The sequence below is a fragment of the Prinia subflava genome, chromosome 1, assembly GCF_021018805.1.
Source record: "Prinia subflava isolate CZ2003 ecotype Zambia chromosome 1, Cam_Psub_1.2, whole genome shotgun sequence".
NCBI classification, from domain to species: Eukaryota; Metazoa; Chordata; class Aves; order Passeriformes; family Cisticolidae; genus Prinia; species Prinia subflava.
Genome location: NC_086247.1, coordinates 7979149 through 7992015, shown reverse-complemented (window position 1 = coordinate 7992015; position 12867 = coordinate 7979149). Strand labels below are relative to the sequence as shown.

The window sequence follows — 12867 nt, the reverse complement described above, 5'->3', positions numbered from 1 at the left end:
AACCACCAGCCAGCTATTGGAGTCTCCAGCTCCTGGAAGAGCTGTGGACTTGCTTCAGCAGGTGGCAGCCTTTCTTCTGGGAGCTGGAGAATAAAAAGCTGTGGTCACAGGTGATGATCCCTGCTGCCCTGTGGAAAGCTGTATGATCAATAGTGTAATACCTGTTGTCCTGGCAGGTTTCCCACCCAGGAATTTGTATTTTTTTTCTGCCAAAAATGGCTTTAGCAGTTTATTGTTTTGGAGATAATGTGCTTCACTATGAAAGTGTGTCAGTGTGAAAGTTGTTGAGTGACACCACCATCCTAGAAATCTCCCCCTTATGGAAAAAAAATTGTAGAATTCCATTAAGTCTGCTCCTTTCCCTTATAGTTTCCTAATAATTTCTTCACACTTTTAGGACAAAATTTTACAAGGGTATTAAAATTATAATTTAGAAATAATTCTCTGAGCTATTACCATATTTTTATAAAGCCTCTTGGCTTCTTCACTAATAAATTGTGAGGTTTTTTCCATAACTCATTGTATGGAATGGATAAAGCTGTGAAATAGAAGGAAATGGCTTCAAAATAGGTTTTCACTGGACAGCAAAAATTATCCCCTTGATTCAAGCTTGATGTGCTTGAACAGATGAATCTCATTTAGATGATGTCCAGAAAATAATTTTCTCTACATGGTTGGCTGCTGAATTCTTATTGGAAGGGTAGTTTTAATATTTATTGACTCTGTTAATGGTCTGCTGAGATGCATAGAACAAAGACATTTTAAAAATGCATTAAAATTTTCAAGTTTCCAAATTTTCCCACAGACCATTAGAAATTAAGTTAAACAAAATGAAATATAGACCACACACCACTAGGAAATACATCAAAATGTATGTAGCCCGCAGATTATTAGAAATTCAAATAAATAACTAGCATTTCAGCAAAAGAGTGAATTTTGTAGGTGTGCAGGGGAGATTGTGCCTGTCCTGCTCCCTTTACAGCAGGTGCTAATTTTGTGTAGTTTGTGTAAATTGAGGGGTTTTTGAAAGCATATTTTCAAGTTTTAAGCTTTTTGTAATGAGGCAGGGTTTCTGAGGAGGAGTTCTAGGCACACAAATGCAATGCATTTTGTGTATGTATACAAACCCACATAAGCTGTTGCTAACTTATAGGTGGACACAGTTTTAAATGAGATCAAGATTTACAGATTTAAAGATTTTATTAACCTAATGCATCAAAATACAAGGAAGTAGCAGCAGTGGAAGAAGAGTACAAGTCTCTTTTATTGTAACTTTCTCAATCTGTGTCTCTAGGGCAGCATGCTGGCAGCCAGGAGATGGAGAGGCCCCACCACAGTCTGTCAGTGAGGACTGTCTGTATCTGCACATCTTTGTTCCTGCCACCACTGTAAGTAAGAGATGTAATTAAAATAGATTTCTTTTGTAGCTGAGGATTGTCTCTTTCCAAAGTGGTTTTAATTGGCATGAATGGCTGATTTTCCTGTGTGGTTCACAGAGCCTGCAAGGTTAAATTGGGCACTCAGGTATCTTCACTGGTACAAGAGTATTCCCTACAGGCTTCGTGTGAGCAGTGTGGGGTGACTAGGAGGACAGCATATAAAAAGCCAGAAATGACAGAGAGACAGAGAGGGAAACAAAGCATGAGAAGAAGGTGGCAGCAAAGGAGGAGAAATTAAGGACAGGGATGTCAGTGTTCCTGCAAGCAGACCATCTGTCCAGGAGACAATGAAGCAATACAATACATCAACATTTACCACCAGACAGGGAGCTGCTGATGGGTTTTTTTCACCCACATCTTTGCTGTTCCCCTGTTGACTTGTGTGGGAGGTCTGTTGGGAAATGAGAGTGACAAGCAATGCTAGATTTGTGGCCAGCTCACAGAGCTTAAAAATAGATGTTTCAAAAGTGACTGAGCCACTGGTACAATATGAGGAATTGTCATTTGAAAGTTCTCGATTTTCTCATTCTAAACAGTCGTAAAAGGAAGCTGCAAGTTAAAGACAAGCTAAAATGATTGGCCAACCCCTGGGGGGCTGGGGATTAAGATGCTGAGTAACATGGGAATCCCACTGAAGAGTGGGCCCAGAGACAGGAACTTTTTCTTTCCACAGTACTGGCAATTTTCAGAAGGTGATGGTAGCTGTAATAGAAATTTATGAGTCTGTCATACTGCACGTCTGGAAAGAGCTGGTTTAGCAGTCTGACAGCAACACAGAGTCCCTTGCAGGCCCATTTTAATCATCAGAGAGATCAGTCTTCTCCCTGCAGCAGGAGGCTGTCATTTTGCCTTGAGTGCAGTCACCATTTATTGAAAACATCAGGTCACTGTCCCAGGCAATTTGCCATCTATGCTTAAGAGCTGCTTTCTAGATAGTTTATTTGAAAGCATTGTCTTTTCCACCAGAATAAATAGGCTTGTCTCTTCTCCTTGTCAATCCTGAGAACTGAATCTCTGCTGTCTTTTGTAAATGTGTAAGGTAGAAGTAGGTCCAATCAAGAAAATCAGTTTCACATGCATAAGTCTAGTTCAGGAGAGAACCAAAATTTCTGGTTTTGCAGAAGTAACTGGGAACAGAAGGCATTGCATTTTCCTGTCTCTTTTTGTGGCAAGCTCTATTTTTTACTCACATGTAGAGAGATAGTTATTTATTTTCAGCCTGTGGAAAGTTAAATTAGTTAGTGAACATGGAATATAAAATCTCCCAGGGAGCAGCAAATGCAGAGGTCATTCAGGAGCATTTTGAGCATTAAAAAGAGCACAGTGCAGGAACTGCTGCCTGTCACCAAAGGACTCTCAAAATGTCACGCAGTGAAGAAGGTGAATGACATCATTTTGCTTCCATAGCTATGTATACCACAGTTAAACTGGCACTTCTGAGTTTTTTTCCACCTATAATCATCACCACCTGTCACACTAGCTCAGTGTGCTTTGCCTTTATTTAGAAAGGGTTCAATTGTAAGATCAAAACTTAAAAATCTCCATCAAATAGGAATAGAAACCTTCTCTCTTCTTCCTCCATTTCCTGCACATCCTTAGTGCATCGTCCCCATTGCACTCAATTCTTTACAAAGCAACACTGTACAAGCACTGCAGGTTACCTGTCTTGGTTCAGTTTAGATCTACCCCTGTCAAGTAGCTCATCAAGAGTTTTACAGAAGGATGAGCAGGGAGGTTGGACCAGATGGCCCCAACAGTGTTCCCTTCCAAGGTTAACCATTCTGTCATTCTGTGATGGAGGAGATGCTTGTGAATATTCTGAAGCTTCTCACACTTCAGCTGACTTGTCCTGGTGGCTGCTGAACTTCATTACCCCACCAGGGTTTGCACATGGGACCTAAGCCCCTGCAGTCATGAGACCATGATGGAGCTGCTGGGCTTCCCATTGCTTGGTGCAGAAAAAGAAATGGGAATGCTACATCCAGACACTTGGCTCTGTGCACAGTTCCAGTGATAAACCTTCCCCTGAATTACTCCATATCTGTTGCAGCTGTTGTAAATGGTTTTGGTTTGCCATTTGCAAATTTTACTGCCCATTTTTGCCCTTCTTAAGCTTTTCATTGTGTAAAGTCACTCAGAATAATGTAATATGAAATTTACAGGGCAGCTGGGGGTCATGGTGCTATAGAGACCGTGGATGTGTGGGACATGCTGAGTACGAGCCTCAGGCTTAACCATGCTGAGCTGAGGGGGTGGATCAGGCTCAATATAATTGTTAATACCATTCAAGCTGACACAATTCGATGTTGTTGTATTTCAGAATGAATTTCCATATGAAAACAGATGATTTCATTTTTTTTCTTGACCCCTCCATCTCCCTCTGTGTTGCATGCAGTGCAGAAATGGGAATGAGGGACAAGGCACTGCAAGTTAGGCACTTTCAATTCAAGAGAAGTTCATGAGAAAAATCAACTCAGTGCTTGTAAGGTCTTGTGTTTTTGTGGCAATGTTGTTATGTTCACAAGAAGCTCTTGAACTGATTCATCAGAGAGATAAGTGAGGAGTGCACAAAGTTGTGTGCAAATTAAGGGCAGTTGAGGATAGTTTGCCTGCTAACCTGTAATTTTGCAGGATGCTGCAGCCAGCACTGCTCTGCTGCTTCTCCCATACAGCCATTTGTGTTTTTGTTGGAGACAATCTTTGCCAGAACAGATGGGACTGCTGTGTTTAGCTAAGCTCCATCCAGAAAATGACACCAACAGAGCCCATTGCCCTCTAGGTGCAGGAAAACCAACCCCAGATATATTTTGAGGCTGCTAAAGTAAAAAAAAAAAAAAAAGGAAAAAAACCAAACCAACCTCCCCCCTTATGTTCACTGAAGGATGTTTCTTTTGAGTGTCTGTAACCTTCTGGTAAGTGCTGAGGTGTCCTGGGGCTGTTCTGCCTTTTTCCTGTTCATGCAGCAGCAGCCTGGCTGCAGCTCTGCTGTGTGTGCAGAGAGGGTCCATATCTGGTGCTGCTTTGGGAAAAAGTTCCTGTTTCTGTGCAAAATCAGATGGCTCTGAGTGTTAACATGGGTGCAGACTGGGACTCCTTGCCATCTCAGGAATCCTGTTGGGCTCTTTTGGGGCAGAGTCCATCAGTGCTTTGTGAGATGTGAGTCTCTGCATCTGGTAGGGGAAAATTTCCATGGGGACTGAAGGAGCATGGAGTGTTGTGTCAAGGGACATTTTGGAGACTAGGCTGTGTTTGAGTGCTGAAGACTTGAGAGCAGAAAGCAGGTGTGCACAGCTATGAGTTAGTCTTACTCAAGATGGAGCAACCCATCAGGCCTTTTCCTTCTCCTGTTTCCCACTTGTTTGAGCTTTTCCTGCGTATTTGTGTAAAGCAGATGTGCTCTAGTAAAGATAAGCACACCACATGCTCAATGTCCAAGGCAGCAGGAGCTGGCCTAGAGGAGATTTTGGCTGGTGGAATATGGTGGTACAGTTAGATCTCCTTTCTGCTGGAGTTAGTGCCCTCTTTATGACATACAGGTAATTTCAGACAATTTGTGGACAACACCCTTTAAATTCCAGACAGAGAGGCAGATATTCCTCTTTATGGTCACTCTTAAAGAGCTATAAATGGCATAGATAATATTCAAGAGGAAGCTGCTTGTGTTCTCATCAGTGACCCACCAAAGCAGCTGGCAACAGGAATATTAATCTGGTCGTTGTCATGGCAGGTCAGAAACATGTCAGTGTTGCTGTTCTTCCACAACGGAGGGAGTTACAACACCGAGGAGGGAAAGACAACCCTGGATGGGTCATACCTGGCCGCCGTCAGCAACGCCATCGTTGTGATGGCAAATTACCGCGTTGGGGTCTTTGGCTTCCTGAGCACTGGTGAGTCGTGGGTTTCCAGAGCAAACACAATTATGCATTCTGTAACTCTTCTCTTTCTGATTTTTATTTTTTCAAGTGTCTTGGTTTGGAAAGACAGGTGTCTGCCAGGGAAAGCCGGAGCCTCCCTTGGAATGGAGGATGTAAGCCGCCTCCCTTAAATTATTATGATTTTGAAATTAAGGGGCTTTCAGGCAAAGGTATGGGAATAGGAATAACAGTTCTTTACTAAGAATATTAAAAATGAAAATGTCCAAAAAAAAGAAAACACTGACAGAGTCAGAATGCAACCTGACACTTCCCTAGCCAGTTTCAACAGATGGCAATAGAATACATACTCTTGGTTACATCCTGCATTGCAACTCAAGACACAAGTTATTTTTTCACAGATGTTTTTTTAATTATTGTGGGAAAAAAAATGGCAAAGAAGTAATGGAGACTTGATCTGAAGAGAAAAGGGAGTGGGTGGAGGAACAGGGACAGAAAAAAGCCAAACTAAGTATCTATATCAAAGCACTGGCTAGACTTGTGCTTGCAGATGACATTCTGGATATTGAGTTTTGCAGACACATGTGAGGATAGGTTAATATCAAAATTCCTGCTAATTCCAGTGATCTACCATTGTGAGTAGAGTTTTTAATGATTCCAACTTCCAACCTGGTCCATCCATGAAATTTTGCTCTCCTGTGCTCATGTCAGAGTGAGGAAGAGGCAGAGTCAGATAACTGCAGGTTCATGGGATGAAGGATGGAAAGTATGGCACAAAGGTAGTTGACTGGTTCTTAACACTTCAGCTTAACTTTTCTGAAGGGCTTGCCCCATTTAATCTGGATCTGTACTGGCCTGGATGTGACCGAAACTTTATTTGAATGTTCTGTGTTGCAACCATTTTCCATGTTCCAGTGTAAAGGATTTTCCTCTCCTATTGCCTCCTAATACCAATTGCCATTAAAAATTATACAAATTCTCATTATAAACAGGATTTTGTCTTGTTAAAGAGGTATGAAAACTCACATTCAATCTCCCTAAATCTTTGGGGTAGTGCCATCTGGTCTTGGGGATTGTTTTTCTCCATGTTGCCTTTTTTTAGCCTTGCCTTTTTAAGCAAGTAGGGAATGATTTTCTTTCTACCATCTTTCACTTCTGCCTGGAGAAGGGGAACTTAAGGTAAAGAGCCATTGAGAGAAAATGCAACAACTGCAAGAGAAGCTCTGTCTCTTTCAGTCTGGTGAAAATCCTTGGTTTCTTTAGTGGGCATTTTGATACATTTATAACTTTTAGGACGTCATATTTGCCATGTTTGCAAATATCTGACCTACATACTTTGCCTCATGATCCTTTTGAGTGTTCTGCAAGTGATCTTGGGTGGATTTTGACTAGTTTGATATTATAGCTGCAGTTGTTGGTTATTTTTTGCCTTCTCTGTTTACTGTTTTGTTCAAAGCTCACTCACAACAAAATCTCTTTCATTCCATAAATAGAGAGCTGTCACTACAAGATCCTTACCTATTTAGATAAGAATTTGGTTACGGGTGCATCTGGAAAAAAATACCACTGCTTTCATCAGTGCAAACCCAATGTTTATGAAAGTGATACCGTAATACCATTTTGTCTAGAGCCAAATGCAGTGGGGATATGTGCTGTGGGAGCTTCCAGTACCTAGCACTGCCCACACCTACCCACCATCCTCCTTCAGCCCTGTGAACCTCACATAAGTTTCTTCCTTAGTGGAAAATGCTGGTTGGGCTGAATATGGTGCAGCAGTATTTATATGATGTTGCATAATTTAGGGATCAGGAAGATTATTCAGTCTCTGTTTCACAGGGTCCTGCCTGCGTATCCCAAAATGTCAATACGTGGTGTTGGTGTGCATGGTTGGCACACATTCCTGCAAACCCTCATGTAAAGGTGGTTCATTACTCATATGGACTTTTTGGGGACCTGCTCCTGCTCCTCTGTACTGTGGTCAGGGAAATGTTCTGTCTTTCCTGGCCTCTTCCTCTTTGGGAAGTCCATGGTATGTATTTGGGGAAATCATACAATCCTAGACTCACAAGATATCTTAAGTTGAAAAGGATTCACAAGAATCATTGGAGTCCAGCTCCTGTCCCTGCACAGGACACCCCAGGAATCCCACCATATGGCTGAGGATGTTGTCCAAACACACTCTTACACTGAACTTTATCAGGCTGGGTGCTGTGACAACAAATGGGTGATATAAGTCATTAACCATTAACATTTCAGTCTCCTGCACCTGGTCCTTTGGAACTTTTGCTATTGGATTCAAAGGGAGCAGGAGTTCACCCTTAGGGCCTCGCAGCAGGACTGTCAGAAGGCCCTACAGTTAGAAATAAGCTTGTGAATAGTATTAATTGTCCAACTAAGCAAAGTGTTGAATTGGATTTTTGGGGAATTGAAGGGTAGTGAAAACAGATTTCCTTTTGTTTGGATGGAGTTTTTGTTAGTTCTGCAGTTGTTCTGATCTCTCAATGGCAAGACTTTTGCAAAAAGTGAAAGAGCTCTTGTTCTTCTAAGCATAAAGGATGTTTAATTAAATTTGTTATCACCTATTATTGTTGCAAAAAGTGATACATATACTTACTAGTGTCTTCACTTGCTTTGTCCAGAAAAATTAAGGTGAATTGCCAGTGAAATGGATGGCAAGAATATGGAGAAGACAGTCATGTTTTTAGGTTTCGTTCTTTAAGGATTCCATGAAGTCATATAATCCAGAATGATTTTCATGCTTTAATTTAGCACTATTGTTCTTCTGTTTAGTAATAACAGAAGGAAGCACACAAGGACTCTGGTTTCTTTTCAGCTTCCTGTGGCCCTCAGGAATGTGATCTTTTCCTACAAAAAGGCAGTGGAAAAGATTCCTGACAGATATGTTTCTTTCAGTCTAACTCCTATGAATGTCCATGCATGCATCTGTTCTCCAGTGTGGTACATTTCACAACCCAGCTGTGTTTTTTGCCAGGGAAAAGGGAACTGGTTATAGTTCCCTCTTAGGTCTTTTTGTTTAGTATAGTGAAAGCAAGGCAGATTGTGTGGCTATAACATTTACATGGATCTGCACATAAAAATTTCTTCACCAAAGGGATTGTAAAACATTGGAACAGGCTGCTCAGGGCAGTGGTGGGGTCACCATCCCTGGAAATATTTAAAAACATGCAGATGTGGCACTTGGGGACATGGTTTAGAGGTGAACTTGGCAGTACAGGGTTAACAGTTGGGCTCAATGATCTTAAGGGTCTCCTCCAACCTGAGTGATTCTATGATTTCACTTCCTTTGGAGTGACCTCAATGGGGATGGAGCAAGCCCTTAAAGTGAGATTTCCTTTTTAAAGACTGAATTTATTGCTGGATTGAGAACTCTGGGAACTGGTCATGGTGTGCAGAACAGAGTAAAAGTAACCAAAAAAACAAATCACAAAACAAAAAAACGAAGCAGGTATATATTTCCTCTGTTGCTTCACTGGTATGGCTTGGACTGATCATCTGAAGCAATGGCTATAGGTCATAGTTTTTTGGGCCATTCAGATTTTGGCTGCCCTACAGAAAGGCTGTTCCTAACAATGGCTCTTGTAGTGTGGGCATCTCTCAGCCCTGCAAAGTTACCATTAATCTGTTTTCCTCTATATTTATTCTGCTGTGTAAACTGGTGTGTTTGATACCTCAGTAATTCACTACAGCAGTGTAAAGGAAGTACACTTTAACTGCTCTTTGCCCAAGATCTGTCCACAAAGTGGCATCTTTTTATTCCACTCTCTGTTAATTTTAATTTACTAGTTTCTGAATTTACCCTTATTTAAACTTGTACTATTTGGTATTGGCAATGGAAGAAACAGTTTCAGCTGTTTTTCTGTTCACGGCTTTTCTATTTTATCCTGTGGTTTTTTGTTTTTTTCCAAGTTTTAAATGTGAAGAATTTTAAAACTTTGGAAATGAATGGCTCATTGTGGATTAAAAAAAAGTAGACAATGAATAATCATTTTCTATTCCTGTTTCACAAACCATGGAGGAATTACTTATTTCTGCTTTTGATGGCATAAAATCAAGCTTACCTACATGATTGCATCATTAGATGCATTCAGCATTAGTTCCTTATTAATCAAAGTATCAGGTTACCACTTTCTGGTGTTGAAAAGGTGTTGATCATACTTAGGCATGAGAAGCACATGATTAATTACTTGTTTGTTTTTATGTTTGCAAAAATATTGATATGTATACATATATTAGCTTTCTATAAAATAGATATAGGACAATCTCAAAGACTGTAGACAGAAATATTATGAATTTTAAAATAATATCTGGAAGAATGTAAAGAAATTCAAGATGCTGTGATTTATAATGTTTGATTAGGCAAGGCAAGTGTAAGAGGTATGTAGGAAGGAAACAAATCAGGTCAACTCTAGGGAAACAGTAATACTTGTAGATCCCTTCTGACTTGAGAACTTGGCAAACACACATTTTTGTTTGTTTTTAATTCATTTTAAGATTGAGCTACTTATGTAGAAAAAGAATCTTATGGCTAAATCTATGGATACTTGAGCCTGGATTCATCTCCTGCCATGATGTGTCCTAATGAAGCTTAGAAGTTCACGTGTTATTTTCCTATCATTGGGACAAAGCAGCTCCCCCAGGGCTGCACTGTGGAGTGGTAAAACTGAAATGAAGTCACTGTGTAAAGTGATTACCTTGGAAGGGACCAGGCTTTTAAACTCTGGTACCCGTTTTGTCAAGTTTCAGCAGCAAGACCTGCGAAAAATGTAACATTTACTCCAAACCTGGATGTCTATCGTTGTGTTTTCAGCCGTGTATTGTTTCCTGCCCAGGCTCTGCTGAGGCGAGGGGAAATGCTGGCCTTTGGGATCAGCTGGCAGCTTTGAGGTGGGTGCAGCAGAACATCGGCAGCTTCGGGGGCGATCCCGGCCGCGTGTCCCTGGGAGCCGCGCGCGGCGGCGCCGACGTGGCCAGCGTCCACCTGCTCACACAGACAGCAGGTACAGGCCTGTTCAGGAGGCTGCTGCTGATGGTAAGTGCCATTCCTGCTTCAGCTTCACCTGCATTGTGAAAGGATGTTGCTGCAGAGATGAGGGTGCTGCCGTGTGTGGGTGCTGGTTTTATTTCATCCATACCTTGACAGGGCTGTTATTGCTGTAGTTATGTTTCATCTCACCTGTGACGGTTATCTCCAGGGGCTGGATGCTTCACCAGGATGTTCAAGAGATGTACTTTGGTGTTTGATTTACTCATAGTAAGAATCCAGTGTTCGTCACTGTGGTTTTTTGTGTATTATATAAATAATCTCTTTCGTAACCTGTAGGTACAACAGCTTAGTTTCCATCCCATAAATACGATTGTTGGTCACCAGCTTTTAGGCCCTGAAACTGATGAGCCAAACTCCCACATGTTAAAGTATTCAGTCTTTTCCTCAGATCTTATGACAGATTTCATTTAAAAAAAAAAACAAATTTCAGAGGATAAAAATCAGTTCACAGATGGGCTTGTTTCCTGTCAGCTTAGACCATTTTCTCAGTCACTCCAATTGATCCATATCCTTACAGCCTTTCCCATGTTGTGTTCAGGGCTCTGAGATCAGTTTTGTCAGCATAAATAATGCCATGTATCTTCACAGCCTCAGATAAGCTCAGTGTGCTCTGGAATGGGGCTTAATCTCCAGATGAGGTTTATACATCCAGCAGAAATGGTACTTGGGGGTCTGCTAGCAGTATTGCCTTGGAACAGTGAGCAGCGGGATAGAATTCTTGGTTCAGGAAGCTGAAGGCCCAATTAAATAAAATGTTGCCTTGAAAATAATGGCATCCTAATTCAGTACCTGGTTGTTCTTCACTGTGCTCTTGCTTCATGAAACATAATCTGCCTTTTGCATCCCTGTGGCTCAATAAGTTTATTTTAATTGCATTGCTCTATTGGGGAAGGCAAGGAAAGTTTCTAAAAATTGCTGCTCATTAATTGGTTTTTTTTTTGTGTCATGATCAGATAATTCCTCACACAGTTCCTAGATTATTAGTCAGCTCTTGACACAGAATTTAATTTTCTAGAAGACCCAGAGTCTTTTTCTCTCAGTTTCCTCCTAGTTTGAAGTCACAAACCCTGTACTGATGTGGCTGAAGATGGAGCCCTCTGAAAACTGTGGCAGGACACAGCGCAATTTAACAGCTAAGCCACTTAGAGAAGGGAAATGCAAGGACCTCTTTGCTTATTGTTGCTCCTGGAGAGTAGTTCCACATTATATATTTTCTTTTATTAAAACAAGTTCATACTCATTCTTTCCCCTACAGGAGAACACTGAATAATGGAAAACAGTGGCAAGTGTAACGAGCAGACAAATGCACCAATTCTTCCCACTTTTCTAGTGTTTATATATTTTTTTTTTCCTGGGGATGTGCAGACCACTATCTTGGCAGAAGCAGCATCTCCATTGAGTTTAGAGCAGTGTTAATTTCTGATTTCAGAGTAGTATTAATTATTTATCTTGACAACATCACAGTGGATTTAGTGTTGTGAAGTACACTGACAAAATGAGAAGCAAGCAACAATAGCAGTAGCTTGTAGCTTAAAAATATACTTTCTCTCTCTTTTTTTTTTTTTAAGGTAGTGCCAAAGTTGGTTTTTCACTTACATCTCCTGTGAAGGGATGTGTCTTGTTTTTGTTTAAAGACACCAAAAATCATTGAGTACTTTTAATTTTACTGTAAGAAAGGAGGTGCACACAGACTAGAATCATGAAAGTGAGAATATATATTAGATATACCTTTCCTGAGGGAAAATCCCTCAGTGAAGCAAAAGAGCTTTTCTGCAGAAGTCAGCTTTGTGCTCCTTGTTTCTCTTTTTGTTATGAATGATAAAACCATGCTGTTCCTGAGCATGCAGAGAGGAGTGGTGCATGAAACATTCTTGATGAGAAAATGTGCACCTGAAATAGCAAAATGCTTTTGAGTTTCATGTGTCTGCCCTATAAGAGCTTTTGTTTGGAAGAAATCTGAAAATAGATTGTACAAAATCAGCGCAAAGCTATCATGGGGACTTTTTAGAATATATTTCACTCTTCAGTGGTATAATTAGAAATAAGTGGTATCATTGATTGTGGTCTTGTTTTAAATGGTTTAAGAGCATTAGCCTGGCATTTGGCATCATATTTTAATCGCTCAATTAATTTACCAGTGCAGTTTTGATGTAGGTGACTGGATCAATGGTATGGATTGCAGGAGGCTGCAGAGGACAGCTGTGTTAGGTGTCCTCTCCAGGCATTCCTGGTGGGTGTCAAGGGCATCTTCCAGCCTTTTCCACCCAGTGAAAGGGAAGACATCAACTCCCTCCTGGCCATGGAAGCACATCAGACAATAGTGCAAAGAGGTTTATTGCTCTTCTATGGCAGTCAGGTGCAGGGCTCTCCGATATGGACCCTAAATATCCCTGACCCTGGTAATTAGCTACTCTTTAGATCCCCTTCCCTCTTTTCCTGTCTCTTTTTTCTCTCCCTTTACCAGTCTCATTCCCTCTGAAGTAAGCCAACA

General features: G+C 41.0%; 1 protein-coding gene across 1 annotated transcript in view; it reads left to right on the top strand.

Moving 5' to 3' along the window:
• Positions 1 to 12867, top strand: part of TG (thyroglobulin) — a 144995-nt gene that overhangs the window by 71287 nt on the left and 60841 nt on the right. Inside the window, exons 39-41 of the mRNA XM_063418884.1 lie at positions 1295 to 1388; positions 5167 to 5326; positions 10162 to 10361. Of these exons, the coding sequence (XP_063274954.1) occupies positions 1295 to 1388; positions 5167 to 5326; positions 10162 to 10361 (454 nt within the window). The remainder of the gene's footprint in view (positions 1 to 1294; positions 1389 to 5166; positions 5327 to 10161; positions 10362 to 12867) is intronic.